This window comes from Prunus avium, chromosome 1 (genome assembly GCF_965620075.1).
Source record: "Prunus avium chromosome 1, drPruAviu1.hap1.1, whole genome shotgun sequence".
NCBI lineage: Eukaryota > Viridiplantae > Streptophyta > Magnoliopsida > Rosales > Rosaceae > Prunus > Prunus avium.
Genome location: NC_142284.1, coordinates 36225187 through 36244414, shown reverse-complemented (window position 1 = coordinate 36244414; position 19228 = coordinate 36225187). Strand labels below are relative to the sequence as shown.

Genomic DNA, 19228 nt, shown 5'->3' with positions numbered 1-19228 from the left:
TGGGTTTTGGAAGGAATATATATTGTTAAATTCGTAATTGGAACCCCCACGTCGCTGTGTTTCGATTCTTGGGTTGTGGTTGTGGGGAAACACCATCATATATGCATGCCCAAGTCCCCCAAGTCCTCCAAATCCCCCAGGTCCCCTGTTGATTTGTTTATAGTTAATTACCTCTCTTAATATAAAACTTAGCCCAATGTGCTCTGCGCATTAATATCTTAATCAGCCTTGTTCTTGTTTAGACACATGACAGGTAATGTCATTATGCCCTGCCACTTCCCTCCTTTTCTCAATTTCAGGCATTTAAATTTGATTAATTACTTGCTTAATTTAATCCTTAAAACCAAACCAAAAGTACTGCACCTTGTTTGACTAAAATAAACACAGCCCATATCATTTTTATTGGGATTACTCTTAATTACTTTGATGGTAGCAGCTAATAATGTGAGTTCATCATCGATTTTCAGATCAGAAAACAACTAGTCTTATATATGGATTATGATAGAGTACCAAATTGAAAAGCACATATTATATATATATCCACAGTACAGAACACAAGCGATGGCTTTAGCACATAAATCCACTACTGCTATGCCTAAAAAGGGATCTTTTAGAGATATCTCAAAAGAAGGAGAGAGCCGTTATGTCATTTCATTCATTCATTCATTCATTCATGCACAACATATATACCCCCATATTCAATTAAAGATGCACAAACAAACATTAATTATCTAGCTTGTTACCCTTTTACTTTTTGATTGATAAAGTTACTTGTACTTTACATGTAATTATTATTATTATTATTATTATCACCGCGGCCGGTATAAAATGACCAATTAATTTTTAATCAATGAAAAGTAAAAATCACCCCTACTCAAATGAATTGTTACTTTCATAATAATCTCATGAATTTTGTTAAAAGTTACTATAATTAAGAACAAAGTATATACCCATGTTTGTACACATGTATATGTATGTTGTACAAGAATCATGGTACCCCATAGCCTAATTATTTATTAGAAAACAGGTGGGACGTATATTTCTTCCTAGTTCTTAATAAAGTCAAGAATTTTTTTATTTTTTATTTAAAAAAACCACCAGTACTGTTCGACCTCTCCTTCAGCATATATAGAATGGAAGAACAAAAATACATATATAATATAACTGACTGATCACCATCTCTCTCTCTCTCTCTCTCTCTCTCTCTCTCTCTCTCACTGTGCAACTATTTCATCTCCATCCACAAGCTTCCAAAGAAATAGAATTAATGGAAAGTGAGATTTGCAAGGTTTATTCTCCCGATTTTTCTGGGAATATCATATCTCGACTAGGATGAAATGAAACTGCATCAAACAAAAACCCACCACATGATCCTCATCATCATCAGCCGCTGCAGGACGTTCATGTTCATGGGTATCTCTCTCTTTCTTAATTATACCACTACCCCAATTAGTACTAGCTCAAAACATTCCTCCCATGGCACCAGCAGCAGATCTCACTTCCCCATCTAAACCCCAGATCATTCAAGACTTTGTTTCTTTATCAACTCATGGCTCAAGCTGAGGCCTCCAATCAATATTATTTCTCCTTTGGGTTGGTGGGTTGCTCAAAATGACCATGGTTCCTGCTGCTCATCAAAACTTATCCAAACAACATCATCGATATCTTTACAGTGGTTATGGTGGATGCGGTGCCAATTACAACACGGCAGAAGATCAGAGCTTCGGTCTTATGAGTACTACTAGTCAAGTAGAAGAAGGTTATGAGTATAATTATTATTGTTGTAATAATAACAGCAGCAACAACAATAATAATATTAACAGTATCGTTACGGAATCTGATCATCTTCATCACCATCTTGTGGCGATTGATCCAATGGCTGAGGATGAGTCGAGAACCAACAGTGTAAACGAAGCCGGTTCAAGTTCAAAGGATGCTCCAGATGACAGAGACAACGAAGGATGGCTCCAATTGACTATAGGCGGCTCCAACAATCGTCAACCAGCTGCAACCGTAGACCAAACCCCCAGAGGCTTAAGGGACACTCTTTCTGGTCCCGGTTTGATTGAGCTCGATCTATTACCACCTGGCCATGACGCTGCTCTTTCATCATCCATACGACAAGTCAGGTCTATGTCGTCTATGCAGCATCATCATATGCCTCCAATGTTTCTTGTTCCTCCAGAAATTCGTCCTCTTTCTTCTTCTTCTTCCGCTAGGCTGCCGTTTCATTCGAATTTCTCTACGAGTGCCACATCTTTATACTTTCAACACCCGGGGCCGGGAATGAGCAGCTCCTCATCGAGTTTGTTTCCTCACCACGAGGGCAACTGGCAATTCAGGCCAACTGTCCCTCATAATAATATAGGGATGGCTTCAACCTCTTCTTCTTCTTATTCAACTTCCTCTTTCACACAACTGGGTTCCTCCTATTTTCCTCGTCCGCTTCATCATCAGTATCATCACGACATGAATGTTGCTGGGCCGAGCTTAGATTTCAGAGTTGTTGATCCTCCCAGGAGGCCCCAGTCGGGCATTTGGTTTATGCTCCAAGCATCCCAAAATCAGTAAGTAATATTGCATCAACATTATTAGTGTTGTTGGATAGCCGACCCCACTGATCATTCTTTCCCTCTTTTTTTTTTTTTTTTTCTTCTTTCTTCTTCATGTTAATTTGTGTTTAATCAATTCTCATGATGATTAATTGTGCCATCAATGCAGAGAAAAAGAACCGTTCTTGCCACAGATACCCAAAAGCTACCTAAGAATCAAGTAAACTCTTTCTATCCTTCATCTTCTGGGATTTAGTTAATCTGAGGTTTTTTTTTTCCCTTTTTACTTACTTATCACTACGATTAATTTTTTTTATAATTTTTTTATGTGGGAAAATTTAGGGATAGAAGGATGACAATCCGGTTGATAAAGAAGTATCTGGTTAACAAGCTGAGACTGGATAGCGAATCAGAGGTATGTTTTCTGACCATTAGCAGAAAACTTGAAATTCATACTTAGAAGTTCATTAATTGATAGCTTGTAGTGCTGCTTACTAACTTCACATCATCGAGAAACATCATTTGTCAAGTAACTAAGCTAAGCTATGAGCACATGGTTGGTGTTAGAGACGTGATAGAAACAGCAGAACTAGAATTGGGCTTGTATATAGTGCTATTTGTTTCTTATGATAAAACCATATTTAGGTGGTGAGTATATTTCTCTTCTCTTTTTGTATTGTTCGCCTTAGCTTTTTCTGCTCATAACTATTTTCTAATAAAGGGGGAAAAAAATTTAGTCTTTCTAAATGGGTCATCTGCTTTTGTTTAGTTAGTTAACTTGGTTATGGAATTAAGGGTAAAAGTTGATTAAGGCTAACTACTATCAAAGTACTTTGTTTACCTACCACCGCGCTATATGTGCTCAAACCTCAAATCAATGGTAGAGAAAAATGAATGTCCTTTCGTCTTTGCATAAAAGGAGTTTCCTCTTTCATATCTTAAAATTAATGAAAGTAACATTTCAATGAACTGGCAATACCTGTATGGAAAAGCAGAATAAAGCACAACCAACATTCAAAAAAAAAAAAAAAGAAAGAAAAATCTCTACATTACCATAGATAGAAACACCACTACGAAATAGGAATTCGAGTACACACACACACACTCGTATCTTACGCGTAAACTAACATTCGATTGGAGAATATTAACTTCAAATGGATGGAAGATAAAGGAGAGTTGGGTGGGATTAAGTGGCTTAGACTGATCTTTTATATAAATTATGTGCAAATTTTACCTGAAGAGATCGATCTTCCTTTCTTGTTTATATGAGTGTCCTCTTATAATCAACAGCACCACTTTTTACCTTCTTCTTTTTTCCTAGATCAGCGTACAGCATATATATATATATATGACTCTAGCTAGGATTTCTTGGAGTGTATATACTTTCGCTTGATTTTAAGCTTATATTGCCCACTGTCTCTCAAATCGTTCAGGCTTGTTTATATGTGTGTTCTCTTATAATCAACAACAACAGTTTTTACCTTCTTTTTTTCCTAGAAGTTTGAGAGAAATCGATCTTTCTCTCAAATCGTTCAGACTTCACCAGTCCTCGTTCGCTTCAGCGGTACTCCTTGGCTGTTTTTCTTTGTTTCTGATTCCCCCTAGAAGTTTGAACCTCCAAGTGCAATGTTAACTGGCATATGCACATGTTAGGTTCTTTTTTTCATATGACAGAATTTAAACAGCTCTCTAGATGTATGCAAAAATACTAGTATAGGTGCATGAGATGCATTAATTATACATAATAAAGTGATAATGTGCATATTATTGCGGCACCAGAAGGAATTCTTCTAACACACACTTGAATCTTGATGATGAAATACCTATGTTTCCGAATAATTTTGCTCAAGTTAAAATTCGTTAAAACATATCGAAACATAAGTCGTGTTTAAAGTGACTTAAGCTTGCACAATGAACTAAGGGTTTCTTAACGTAGTTGAGATCATATTAATTATATATACCTTGAAATGATTAGCATACTGCACCGTTGCTATTAGCCAGCATTCTTAAATTATAAAATTCTTTATGCAACGAACGAGTAAAGTTTAATTATTAATCACGGGTTTAATCAACAGCATGATGTGTAAGACATAGTTGCAGAGAGTAAACGAAATCTGAGTATTGAATAATAGATGTTACGTGAAGGCCTGAATCATGATCTAAAGTCAGCTCTACATATATTATATATAACTCGATGAAAATGCATGCATATTCTTTGTTTATGATACATTTGTATTCCATGCATGCAAGTTTAAGCTATATATATGTATATTAATATCTACTCTTTCTACATGAATTAAGAAACACAAGTCTTGTCATTAAAGAAAAGGTGCATAAATCTAAATTTATATTTCCCACAAGCAAATGTAACTGTATTATTTCTAATTGAAATTTTTTGGGTTCTTTAGTGAATATATTCAATAGAAATAGCTTCGTTGATAATCGAATAACTATGAATCTACTTAAAATTCCTCAATTAATCCATTATGAATTTACAAATGAATCGAATATATATAATTGCTTAAGAATGATTATAATTATAATAATAATAGAATGAATTATTGCAGTATATCCCTGCTACTTTTATAATGTAAAGGGAAGCAGTAGTAATTAAAAAAATGACAAGAAAACAATATTAGTAATAATTTAAAAAATATAATTATGATCTAGGGAAATTGATATAGGAATCAACACAAGTATTTATATATATAGCAGGGAAAGAACAACTTAATTCACATTATAAATAAATAAATACTAGATCAGCTAACGTGTTAGGCTTATTAACTTGTCTTCTTTTGACCTAAATTATCATGTTCATACGATGTCTTTGTTGCCTAATTAAATTATATATATGTGTGTGTGTGTGTATGAACTGATCTGCATGACATACTCTACATGCCAATGTTTTGCAATTTGAAGTTCAATCCTTTCAATTTGTTAAAATACACAGAAAATAGTTGTTGACTCTACATCTTTAACAGTTATTGGTTTTCTATTAATTAGAATATAAAAATAGTGGAAGGAATGATAAACCAACAAAATGTATATAATATAGGTCAAATGTTTTACGATGATTTGATGATACAATTAATCTTGTTTTGTTATAACCTTATACTTCATGCCACCAACTTAGGAGACGAGAGATGGAGACCGTATCTTATAATATTAATCATTCCCGAACAAAACAGCTAGCTATATATGCAAAACAGCCAACAATCGAACTTTGCAGCTAATGTTTCCATGCACCCCATATATATATATATATCCCCTAATTACAATTAAAACTTTCATCCATATCTATACCATATTAATAAAATATAGCAATAATTTAGTATGTGTGCCACACTAAACATTCTCCTTGCTTTTATATATGTACACTACGTATAAACTAAATCATTTTTAACAAATGACTCACTAGTGTAGTGGTTTGGAGTAATTGTTCCCTAAAGAAATAGCCTGGGTTCGAGTCATAACAGTTTGAGTTTAGTTTGCTATCGCCCCTCTTAATAGGAAAAATCCTTTTTTTTAAAAAAAAACTAAATAATTTTCACGTACTTTAGTATTATATAAGTCAACCTTACACTATTGATTTGGCAATTTCTTTTGTTCTTTTTGGATCCACCGCCCAGGTTAATTACACAAATTTTCTAGGGAGAAATGAAATGAAATTCCATGCCGGCCGGAAAGCCAACTCGTACCCTTCACACCTGGCATGGAACTAAGTCGCCAATGATTAGGTTTATAAGTGGGCATGAAAGATGAGCTCTAACTTATTACATTAAATACACTTAGTCTCATGAACCCAAAAAAAATATACACAATTTCTAATGACTTTAGCGTAAATTTAGGAGTCTTTGTATATCTGTGGGTGATATGATTCTCAGATGATGAAGATATGATCTTTTGGGTTCGTTGATTTGTTTTCACACTAGCTAGCAAGCTAGGCATGCATGATGCTCCTGTATATTTTCTAATGTGTTTTGTGATGATTAGCCACAATCCATGAGAATCATAAAAAATTCTTCTTCTTTTTTCATCGACATGAATACCATGTATTTTGTAATTGCTTCATTGACTTTAAGTTGTTTCAAATCAAACATCTTCGATCATCTTGGATTATCTTGGCCTGTTGACACTTATTACCATACAATAAAGTGTCGACAATAACACATATCGGTCGGTCCAAATTATATTGTAGGGCCTCAAAAATCACACGTGGACCCTGTCGTTCTCAAAACCTATTGCATGCGTTTGGTTCTCTCTCTCTCTCTCTCTCTCTCTCTCTCTCTCTCTCTCTCTCTCTCTCTCGTTCTCCTTCCGTCACGCTTTCGTTTCTTTCAACTCATACTCATCTTTCATATCTTTCCATTCCACAGCTAAAGTAGGCCCTTCTAATTCGCTCTCTTTTACTAGATATATATGCATTGTTTGTGCTTTAAAAAAGGCCCATCAAAACCTTAAGTGCTGCACTTTGATGCATGGAATTTAACATCATCTCTACCACAACCGACTAGGAACCTAGTTGTAGCTAGCCTCATTTTGACGGTGTAGATTTGTTGTATTAGCTCGTTGTAAATGTCCTAGAAACCTGAATAAATAGTATATAAAAAAAATACTTTATGTTGGAGAAATTAAATGCATGGTGTTAGTAAGAACAAAAATAAAATAACGAAAGACAGATAAGAAGCATGAAAGTGAATGAATAGTTTATAGTTGGTGAATGCGATGCATGCAGACTAAAGAAATACAAGGATAATCCTTGTTGGCTAATATAAAAACGACCCTTAAACAACTTGGTTTTGCCAGGTTTCAAGCAGTGTCTTAGAGATTATAATATTTATATTTTATTAGCCAGAGAAGATCATACGGTGGAAGCTAGTTCATGAAGGAATATTGACCTTTCATATTAGGGTTTTCAGAAGCAACGTGAAAGAGACGTGCATGAAGATGAGATTGGATTGGAATAGTTAGGCTTTGGCCCTTTTGAAAAAATAAAAAGATCGATAGTGCCTATTCGTCGCCGTGCTTTTTGGATCCATTACGTGATTTTTTTGGATTTATTTTATAAAAATAATTTTATTATTTGATATTTGCTAATTTAATATTAAAGTCCAAAGCGTCATCATTTTGGCTTACCAGCAAAGTCTGAGTAGGTCCCCTAATCATTAAAACCGGGAAGTTTAAGATCGTGCGATGGCGGGCAGCCCCCCTTACAGTCCGCTGACCGAATTAACTTTCTTTTCCAATATCCCTTATTTTCTATGGGAAAATTACAATTATTACATACTAATACGTAATTTTTCTCTTTTAGTTTCACATATTTATTATTTTGGAATATAAAAGTTATCAACGTGGACTGTGGGGTGTGGGGCATGAAGAATCTCTTGGGAGTAAAGATAAAAAGTGGAGAGATTTATGGGTAAAGTAGACGTTACAAAGATTTATATGGAACACATAGCATGGAAAAGACGTAAGCTAGTGACAAAGCATGACTTCAACATTACATAATATTTGCTGATTTTATTTTCTCATATATTTATTTTAAGACCTTTCTTATTTAAGGGAGCGTTGTTAATATACTAAACTCACACAATCTACACGAATTTTAAGACTCGACTCAGAACTTTAGATTTTTACACTCTCTAACATTATATTTTTTAATAGTTAGATTTTTTCTTGTCATATAATCCAATATATATGTGTTAATAAGAGACAAAAGATCACTTGCATCCGATTTCCGAGAGTTTTTATATAATATACACTCGATTACATTTCTTAAAGTCCTGGTTTAACATCTGCATGGCTATCAATTACACTTAGCTAAAAGAAAAGCAAAAAGCTAGTTTTCATAATTATGCTGTTCTAACATGCACAATTATTATAGCTGCACGTATGATATGATTGCACCTAAGAACTTCTCTTTTTTCATGCATGTGAAATCAACAAATATAGCTAAGGGGAGCCCATTACTAATAATTTGTTTCTGTTTGTCATTATATGGTTAGTAAGTAATTAAATTAATTAATGATTACATTTTATTAACGTACGTGTGTGTGTGTATATATATATATATATGCGGAGGTGTGAGAATTTAGAATGTGGTTGTGATTGAGATTGAAAATGATATGAAATTCCAGGTAGAGATAACATGTAGAGGACAGCAGCTTCTACCTTTCTTGACGTTGCAGCATGTAAGAGATAACATATGGAGTCTAAGGGAAGCACCGGCTTTGCTTCCAGACTCCTCAACCACAACCACTGATCATGTCATGGTGCTGCACTATGCTAGGACGGCCTCCACTTCTGCTTCAAACTGATCTCACTTTTTTTCTCTCATCATTTTATTTGATCATCATCGGGTCCCATCCATGTTTGCATCATTGTTTATTTAATTATGTAAACCCCTCCTCGGCCCTCTCCTCTTTTTGGCATTCTTTTTTTTTTCTTTTCTTTTCTCTCTTTAATTTATATATTGGTTTTCTTTTTTCTTTTTTTTTTGGTTCTTTCACTTCTCTAATTGATGGAGAAAAGAAAATAGTTGGGTGGGAATACCCCAAAAGCAATGTTAGTTATGGTTTTGGGGTCGAATAACATTAACCCAAATTAATGTATCTCAAAGCTACAGGCATGGTATGCTTGATATTTATTTTCCTTATGATTTATGTTAACTAGTACAAGCTCCAATGTGACTAAATTATTGACTGACTTACATTTTGTTTTCCCTTTTGTTTTATTCATTGCTTCATTTTGAATTTGAGATTTTAATTTATCATGTGTTGTGCTTGCTCTCTCTTTTGTTGATTATATATCAGAATCAAAGACATACGGTAGTCCTTGGATTTCTAATATCACAAATTTAATAAGAACTGTTGGGCTTGCTAAAATATGAGAACTATGAGAGAATATTTGTTTGTGGGAATTTTCTGTGTATTCTTCTCGTTGTAGGAGCTTATATTTATAATACAACGAAACCTGAATAGGCAAGTAAATAATAAATTCATATTTCTATTTACAGTAGGAAATCAGGAATTAAAGTAAATCAAATATAATTATAATAGGAATCCTTGGTGTGTAAGGAAAGAAAGTCAATGGTCCACAAGTCACGCCAAAGTCAATGGTCCACAAGTCACGCCAACACCTTTGTCGTGTAGGTACCTGAATGACTATAAAACGGTGAATTAGTGATAAGATGTACATGATGTGAATACGGTGATATAATCACCAAATAGAAGGATAAGATTCAAGTCGAAGGACAAGATTTACAAATGAGATAATAGGAAAAGAGTTCGTAAGTTGTAGAGGCACCCGAGGATCCTAAACCTAAAAGAATGAGAGGCAAATGTAGAGAAGGTTGCAAGGCAAGAGTTGTGGTCTCAAAAGCAGTTGAGTCTAACAAGTACATAATTTCTTGGTTCACTGAGAAACATAACAATATGATGTCAACCCCGAATAAAGTGCATTTGTTGAGAAGCCACCATATAGTTACAGAGTCTAAGAAGGTATTTAACCAAGATCTAAGTGCAGCCAATATATTTACCAATCAACAAATGAACCTTCTTGAGGTACAAGTAGGAGGAATGGAAAATATTGAGTGCATTAGTAAAGATTTGTATAATTGGGAGAGATCCAATCATAATAAGAACACTTACTCGCCTTCAGTACCAAACACTATGTATGAAAAGTACATTGCATCTAATCATAATAAGAACGCTTAGAGAATATTAAAGTCTATACTAACATTTGAACTAATCATAATTCCGCACACACAAGAAAATTACATTGCAAAGCATATTATTTGCTCCCTCTTAGCAATACCACGATCACCCCAACCAACTGAACAATGGTAGCCAATCACTCAGTTGTATCGATTGGCTTCTTTTGAGCAGCTTTGATGTGCTTATGCTCACTGATGTCCCCACCATCATCTAATATCTCTTTCACAGCATTAGGGGATCATAGTCCCAATTATAAATTGTATGAGTAGTTGTCGCAAATTCTCAGAATTTGTCGAATCCTTCGTTGAATGCCAACTCCATTTCATTGTGGTGCTCTTTGCATTGCATATGGTTCATCAAAACATCTTTAATTTCATCATTTGTTACTGTATCCAACTCCTCAGCTTTTAGCTTCCTTTTATGACTCAGCTTCATGTACTTGTTCTTTTGGGAGAACGTTTTGGTAACTCTAATGTTAAGATCAACCAAAGTGGCCTCGTTTTCAACACATTTGCGGTGCCATGAAATGATCAGTCTGGAATTGTAATCCAGCTTGCTACTGACGGTATGTATTGCCTTTAATGGATCATCGGAGTCCCCCTCACTCCCAGATGATGTTGAAAATGGACTAAAGAGGTTGACATGCTTGAACAATCCTATTTGTTTTTAGAGGATGAGGACTGCATATGCAATTTGGTTTGAGAAAGGGGGCATAACTTTATAGACCAACATACCAAAGCTTGCGTGTTGTCCGTTGTTGTACTCTATTTCAAATTTTTTTTTAAATGCCAGTTTTTGTTTTTGAAGCATGTCAACCTTATACTGTCCTTACACCACTGTTAGTGGTTGAAAGAAACTCAATGAAAGTGATATCTACTTAGTGAACCCAACCAAACAACCAAACTAGTTAGGATTAAACTTAGATTGTACCAGACCAAAAAAAAAAAAAAAAAAAAAAATATATATATATACATTGTCAAGCAAAGGTTTTTTGGTGAGAACCCTTTCATTGGTATTAATATGACCCCCTTCTCCATAGAAACTTTTTCCTCCACAGAACCTATCTCTTTCTACTGAAACTTTCTCCTCCACAAAAACTCTCTCCCTCCACAAAATGGATTTACTAACCAAATTTGATGTCACCATAATAAACACCCCTCCTACTAAAGACTGGCTTTGAAACCCAAGTGAGTCACTAGACAAGCATTGTCACATCCCGGATCGACTCCGCCGTAGCACGATATTGTCCGCTTTGGGCCCCCCCTCTCTGGCCCTCACGGTTTTGTTTTTGGGAGCTCACGACTAACTTCCCAGTGGGTCACCCATCCTGGGATTGCTCTGGCCCCCAACTCGCTTAACTTCGGAGTTCCTACGACTCCGAAGCCAGTGAGCTCCCAAAAGGCCTCGTGCTATATGGATGCGGGTGTGTACATATAAGGCACATCACCCACTCTCCGTTGGTCGATGTGGGATCTCACAAGCGTTGCCACATTCCTAGACAAAATTACCATTTTGTCGGTAGTTTTGAGTATGAAAAAGTTATTGGATTCTGGAAGAATAGGCATTTTGAACTTGGAGATGTAATCGAAAGGGCAAAGGCACAGTTGGAATTTGTTGAAAGCCAAATCAAAGATGACAAAAGGCAGACCAATGTGGATAGGGCGAAGTTGGAGCGCATGAAGCGTAAACACAAACAACTTCTAAGTGTAGCTGTTCAAAAGTTCAAGAACTCAAATGTAGTGGAGTCAAACAAGCGTGTGATGCAAGCTGGATTCGACTACTTTCGGTCCTATGCAAAACTCGTCGTACCCGATTTTGATTGGTCAGCTATTACCGTTTTCGACATTAACAAATATACTGAGCAAAGGAAGTAACCATTTTGGTTCTCATGTTTGAGCAGAGGCAAATCAGGGGAATTGGATTTTCGTTAAACTCTGCTTCAAACCTATTTTGATGCTTACTACTATGGAAGGTTTCAGCCTTTATATTTTGATGTCTTTAATTAGGAAAACACAAGATGCAAAGTGTAGAACATGTCGGCCATATGTTGCTGCCATGTCCATTTTTGTGTGATTACGTATCAGATTTGGACATGGTTGCATCATATGCAATGTTGCCTTTATTTATTATATGTTAGGGCAAGGTTTATGGAAAGGCATTTGTGGGTGTGTTTGTGACAAGGTTATGGGATTATTTTGTACTAGTTATATGTTGTTGTTTGGATTTGTTCATCTGCTACTTTTACTATCTTTCTTTATATTATATGTTTGTAGAATCCCTCAAAGTAAACATATACTGAGAAAAAAATAATAATTTAGAGTGAAAATATAAACAATCATATGGACGAAATAAATATTCAGAAATATTTTAAAATTCTTTTTTTATATATAAATAAACCACAAACAATTCACTAAACAATATATAACACATGGTATGTGATAACTCCATATTTGTGCTTATTTTCTATACCCTATTTCTATTATTTGCATTAGTTTTTTTATGTGAAATTGGTTGTTTTGATGTGTTTAGTGTGAGTTTTGTAGGAAATCATCCCTCAAGTTGAGTTGGAGCTAAAAAGAGAAAAATATGGTGAAAAAGAGCAAAGAAGGTAGAAATTTGGAATTAGCAACTTGGAACTCAAGAAACTGTTTGTGCAAATGTGTCAAATTTATGGATTTAATTGTATGTGCTCAAGAAGAACCAGATAACTTGATTTATATGCTTGGAGAGCTCTAGAAGTCTAGTTTCTGGAGAATTTTAGGATTTGTGATTTTGAATTTTCTTGAAGAAGTTACATCAGTTTTAGTACAAGTGGGTCAGTGCTGGAATTATGCTCGAGTTCTGACAACTTGGCATCACAAGTTACCATTCTTGGAAAGCAAGCTTTTGGACATCCTTGGGCAGTTAGGAGGCATCTATTCTTGTGTCAAGTCAATTATAAATCAGATATAATTGCCTAGATCAATTGGCGTTTGGTTTGGTCAAAGAAGTGCATCAAAAGTCAAAGCCTAACTCAACTAGGAAAACAAACTCCCTATTCTAATTGGATTTTATTCTTATTTGTCTGACCAATCTTAGGCTAACCTATTTCTCCTTTTTGGGCAGCCTATAAATATATCGTTTCAAGGCTTTTGAAAAAATCCTAGTGTATTGTTCAATATCTCAAATCACCCAATTCACATACTCACTTTCTTAGCCGTTCATAGCCTTCAAGATTTGCCAGAGGAGGAGTTCACAGTGGATTCATCTAAGGGTTTTTCTATCTTAATTCAAACTTTGTATTCTATGTTCATAAGTATATTGTTTGTTTTCAAGATGGCTATGGGTAGCTAAATTCTTTGCTAGGGATCCGATGTAACATAACATGATGATTCTATGTTATTGAGTTAATACTTTATTTTTAATCAATTTATATTCCTTTGTTTCATTCATTATTATAATTGTGATCTTGATACTTGTAATTAGTTGTTATAGGTATTTTGGATTGTCTAAGATAAGATTTGGTAGGGGGTTTATCCCCAAACTTATATGCACTGTTGGCACTAAAAACTAAATAGATGGAGATGAGCGCAACTTACAAACGAGATGGACGATCGAGAGATCGATTGAATGTTGGATGCCGATTCTTCCTGTCCTTGGATGTTGATCCTGAATAGAAAGAAGTCGAGACTTGTAAGGTCTATGGAACCGGTGTGGAACCAGCCTAAGACCCTCCGATGCCGAAGTAAGTTTGTTGTTTTAAGAGCTCTTGCTGTTGACCATATAGAAGTATAAAAGTCAAGCTGAAAAGTCTTACCCCTGTATTGTAGTGGAGGGGCCTATTTATAGAGGGCATTTAGTATGCTCTTAGTGCTCATTTTCGATGTGGGACTCGTGGGAGGGCCTTCTGAGGTCGACACGAGTCTTTAGATATTTTGGGCGGGTACTTTGAGGTTGATTCTCTACAATCGGTAAGGGATGCCGATTGTAGACGAGTTGGGCTCGTAATGGCTGTTCGCAGCTTTGAGACAATGCCATCGGTGGCCGATGCCGATTGTCCGAGGCCTTGGGTACTTGGGCGAGTTTATAAGATCCACGTGTCGTTGTACGAGTGGAGGGTCAGATATGGTACAAACAGAGTGGTTGTTAAAGCCGGGGTTCAAGCTAAGACACTTCTTGGTTCTTGATTGTTCTTCTTAAACTTAATGGGTTCTCGATTAAATTTGACTATGGGGTTCCTTAGTTGGGTTTAATTAAGGATACTTGGCGACACCGCGGCCAAATGAATTATCATAATAAAGAAAGAACGAACCATTGGAATTGAATTGAAACTTTATTCTCAAAATCAACTCAATACATAGAATATGATTGTTGTGGCGAAGTCGGAATCTTAGTTTTCATCCATTGATTTTCAAAACCAATTTCCAACCTTTGTTAATTTTATTTTCTTGATTTTCAACACTTAGATTAAAATTGAGTAATCTTAGTTTCGGCAACTTTAATACTTTTAATATTTCGTTTTTATTTTCTAGTTTTCTTAAGGTATTTATATTATGAATTAATTGATAAACTTTACAAATCTCTGTGGGAACGACTCTCATATTTGCTTGCTATACTATCATATCAATTCGTGCACTTGAGAGATATAACTTTTGTTCATCAAGTTTTTAAGGTCAATAAGGAGAGTACTTCTGACTGGTTCCTTATGCGGCGTCATATTGATACCTTATTGAACAAGATTTTAGTTCAAAGATTTAGACGTACACACCCATGATGACTTGAAACCATTGTCCAATTATTATATATGTAGATTATTATAACAAAACAAATACTTTCAAGGATTATATATGAAAGGAAACTAATACTTGTATTATTATAAATTAGATAATGAACATTAAGGAAATATACTTCTAATGTTGGTTATTGCAAAATATATTGTTACAATTGAAAGGAAAATGAGTTATCAAAATATTCGGAACATTCACGGGAGATACTTGTTGATGTAGGTTATTGAAGTTGAAGTTAACTAGGATATATAGTTAGGGTTGAGAGGAAAGTGAGTTATCAAAATCACTTCGGATTTTTTCATTATGAAATGGATGATTTATAGCTTCCCCCAATTTTATAACATCACAAGGAGCCTGGAGCAAATTTTGGGGCATTTTTCCGATTTTCCTACTATTTATTACCATTTTTTCATGAATTTTGCACTAAAAAGATCCAAATTCAGGCAATAAGACACATGGCGCGACCTAAGCGCATCGCCTTTCAGCAAGTGCACACGTGTACGTCAGTCAACATGGCCACATCCTTACTTTTTACCCTAAATTATTATTATATTGGCTTTTTCTTAGAAAATTCATAACTAAATACACAAAAATGAGAAATATATTCCAAAATTGCTATGAACTCATTGAAACTTCATCTTCCTTACTGAATTTCTGTTTCATGGTTACACATTTTAAAAAATTTATTTGAACATTCACGGAAAATACTTGTTTAGTAGGCCAATATACATGCGCATCACCTTGAACCAAAAAACACTTTCATTGTGCCATTTGCATCGATTGCAACAAGTCCAGAAGGCAGAATTTATCTTTTCTTTAGTAGGCCAGTCATTGTTTTTACAAGTGCTGCAGTGTTCGAAATTAATCTTCTCATAGTTAAGCATATCTACCATATGCCTTGAAACAGAGAAAACTCGGCTTAATCTTTGTCTCAAAGCATGTCTGGTTCCTTTGATATGAATGTTGTTACGTTGATTCAAAGAACACAAAAATTCTAGGGCATCCTCTTTTGATTGACCAATTCCGAACATGCCAAGTAGTACAAGTAGATATGCCGTTTCCAGATGGCTTGTCGTGGCCGCAATACGCATCCCTTACGATGCTTCCACATTACCCTGTATGAAAAAAACTTCGAAGGCTTCTCTCTAAATATTGACTTAAGGTTCGTGCATGCCTTGCATTATTGCAAGAAAAGCTGGACTACATGATTTGCATGGTACGAGCTAGGATGGTCTGGGTACTTTGCCATTAAAATGGTGTTCCACACTTGTGGAGTGTTTGACAAAGAGTGGAATAGTGGGCACACAGAAGCCATATGGAAGAGATCTTCCAATGATTGAGTCGCCACGTATAACATCACTTTAAACCAAGCTAACTCCGGGATGAAGGCTTGGGGTATATCCAAATGAAGATGCTTCCTTCTCTTTCCTCTGAATGTAGTGAAATGTTTCCAATTCATTGAAAATGTTTTGGAATGGAACGATATGGGGAGTTTAAGAGGGGATAAATGAAAAGATATGGGGTTCTGCTTTTGTTTTAGCTTCTATTTTTAGTGTTATGAGTTGGTGTTTCGAATTGGGGTTTTGATTCTTAAGTCCATCAAAGTAGGGAGTTGTGGGAAAAAGCCAAAGTGGGTTGCTATCAACTCACCGCCTACGGGTGCTTGCTTAAGCAACCACTTTTCTGGCACCCTTCAAAGGATAAAACTGATGGATTATTTGACTAGTGATAGAAGGTCCCATCAAATACTTTTTCATTTTCCCACCCTAAACCAACCCTAGTAAGCTTATTCAAATTGAACAAATGCTGATGAATTCTTAGCCAATTGGTTACCTTCAATGAATTAGAATTAAATTAATATATTGCAAGCATTGTTATATATTTGTAACAATTTTCAGATTAATATTTTGCTGATTAAATATTATATTACCTTTTTACGATGCAAAACAATTACATAATATAATTCAATATAAAAGGTGGCTTAATCCTTAAGGTATAGGTGTCCAGATCGTTACCAACCCACCCAAACACACCAACGGAGGATATAATTCGATTTGGGCAGAGATGAGAGAGATTTGAGTGAGAAGAGGTATGAGTGAGAAGATTCAACATGTCTTCGTCTTCATCTACTGCTCAACCAAAGAGGTGTTAGTATTGTGGAGCTACAATTGTGCTTTGGGTTTTTAAATTAGATAAAAATCAGGGGAAACCATTTTGGAAGTGCCTATCCTCCTATGTAAGTTTTCATTTCCATAACATGTATATCTAGAGAACCTACGTCGAACTCTAACACACTTCTTCTGCATATATGATAACTCCAATTAGGGAGCCAGCAGTTGCAATGGATTTGAATGGGTTGATGTAACCTTCCCTCAGGAAAAACACTAAGATGACATGTACGAGGCTAAGGAGCTGAATATGCTCAAGTCCATTAAGGACATGGTTTTAGTTTTATTACTTGTCTCAATTATCAACTTATTTGTCCTTTTAATGACCAATTAAGTGCACAATTTCAAGGGTTGTAAAATTTCTTCACAAAATGACCTATTATGTGAGGCCACACAACATCCTTTCCACTTTGGTACTACCCAATTGCCAGATGGATTGTTTCAATTTAAAAAATGTTGTTTCTACTTGAAATGAAACATGGGTTGAAAAAGTTGTGGAAAATTATCTACATATGTTGTTTTTAATATCTGGATTTTCTGTTTTAGTCACTTTCCTTGCATCTAATGAGTTGTTTTAGAGAACTCCCGATATAATGATATTTCTCTTAATACTGCCTCCAAAAGGCTCAATCCTTTTTAAATTATCTACAGCACTAATGTATTAAAGTTAGTATAAGTAACATATAGTCTCAACCATCACAAAATGTTTCAGATAAAAAATAAAAAATAAAAACCATCACAAAATATTCAACTAATAACTATTTCTAAGCATTTCCCCTTAATATCTCTGCAACCAACTTTAACCGGAAAAATAACATGATATGCAAGGTGCAACTAGTTAAAGGAATCACCGCACTCAGAAACTCAATGTATTTCAACACGAACATGCCACAATCGCCTTTGAAGCAAAAGAACCCAATCAATTCAAGTAATACATTTTAATTAACAAGTTGTGCTCACTCATTAGACTGCTGTGGAACATCCACACGTTCTATTGGCTACGAAACCACCAGTCTCGGCTATCATTTGCGTAAACACTGAATTCATAAAAGTCCATAGCATTCAAAAGATTGGGAAACAAAGTTGAAAGTGGGACAAGTTCTTCCTTTAAGATCTCATCTGGAATAAATGAAACCATTTAATCGTACACTTTGATTTCACAATTAACGAGATCAATCATTAGAGCCACCTAATGCTTATGCTTCGTCAACATACAAGGGGCATAAACCTTATACACACTCTGCCAACTCATCTCACACGTCGGAAGCTTGCCATTCACAACTTTAAGTAAATTGCTTCTAATTTTTCACATGATCTGCTCTTTTTTCTTTTATTATCAATAAAGCAAGTATGGATGTGATTCTCTGAAATAGAGAACAGAAGTTGTAAACATCTCCACAAAGCAAGTATGGATATAATACGTCATTATGAAATGCACTCGGTCAAGGCCTATGACATACCATGAAAAATACATATGTAGTTGTCCACTTCAATACTTCTACAACCTCAAATTCTTGTTGTCGCTTCCGGATGAGATACAATTCCAAATCAATGTGCTTCATATGTTTTTGTTGCCAATGTCAAAAGCTCTATATATGAAAAGAAATGCATAACCAATTAAACTTACATCTCCTTGCAGCCAACCTTCGTCTTTGACAAGGGGAGCAAAAAATTCAATCTCAGCATCAGCATAGCCAAATTTCATCACTAAACTGTAAATGTAAAAAAGTTTTACATAAGAACATTTCAAAACTATATACACTCATGCTATCTCTCTCAAAAAACAAGGGACTTACTTTGGTCCCTGGCGCCATTCCCAAAAAAATTTCATCAACTTCAGAATATCATCATGAGGAATCACCTTCATTGGGTCTAGCATCTGAAGTCAGGTTTTAACTGCCACATTTTTATCCATCAATTCACTAAATTCGGTGATCTTCCACATAGAAATATTCCTTTTCCTCTTCCGCAATTGGACCCCTTGTTCCACAGGTTTAACTTCATCATTCAACCAAACAATCAATTGA

General features: G+C 35.2%; 1 protein-coding gene across 1 annotated transcript; it reads left to right on the top strand.

Annotated features, from left to right (window-relative positions):
• The first annotated feature begins 1121 nt into the window (after positions 1-1121).
• Positions 1122-9214, top strand: LOC110760205 (RING finger protein). Its single transcript, XM_021962436.2, has 4 exons — positions 1122-2567; positions 2722-2772; positions 2895-2967; positions 8690-9214. The coding sequence occupies exons 1-4, from the start codon at positions 1612-1614 to the stop codon at positions 8867-8869; spliced, it is 1260 nt and encodes a 419-aa protein (XP_021818128.1). The 5' UTR covers positions 1122-1611; the 3' UTR covers positions 8870-9214.
• The last annotated feature ends 10014 nt before the right edge of the window (positions 9215-19228 follow it).

Coding starts and splice junctions, on each gene's coding strand:
- LOC110760205 (XM_021962436.2), top strand. CDS start 1,612: ATGACCATGGTTCCTGCTGCTCATCAAAACTTATCCAAACAACATCAT. Junction 2,568..2,721: donor CTCCAAGCATCCCAAAATCA/GTAAGTAATATT, acceptor CCATCAATGCAG/AGAAAAAGAACCGTTCTTGC. Junction 2,773..2,894: donor AAAAGCTACCTAAGAATCAA/GTAAACTCTTTC, acceptor GGGAAAATTTAG/GGATAGAAGGATGACAATCC.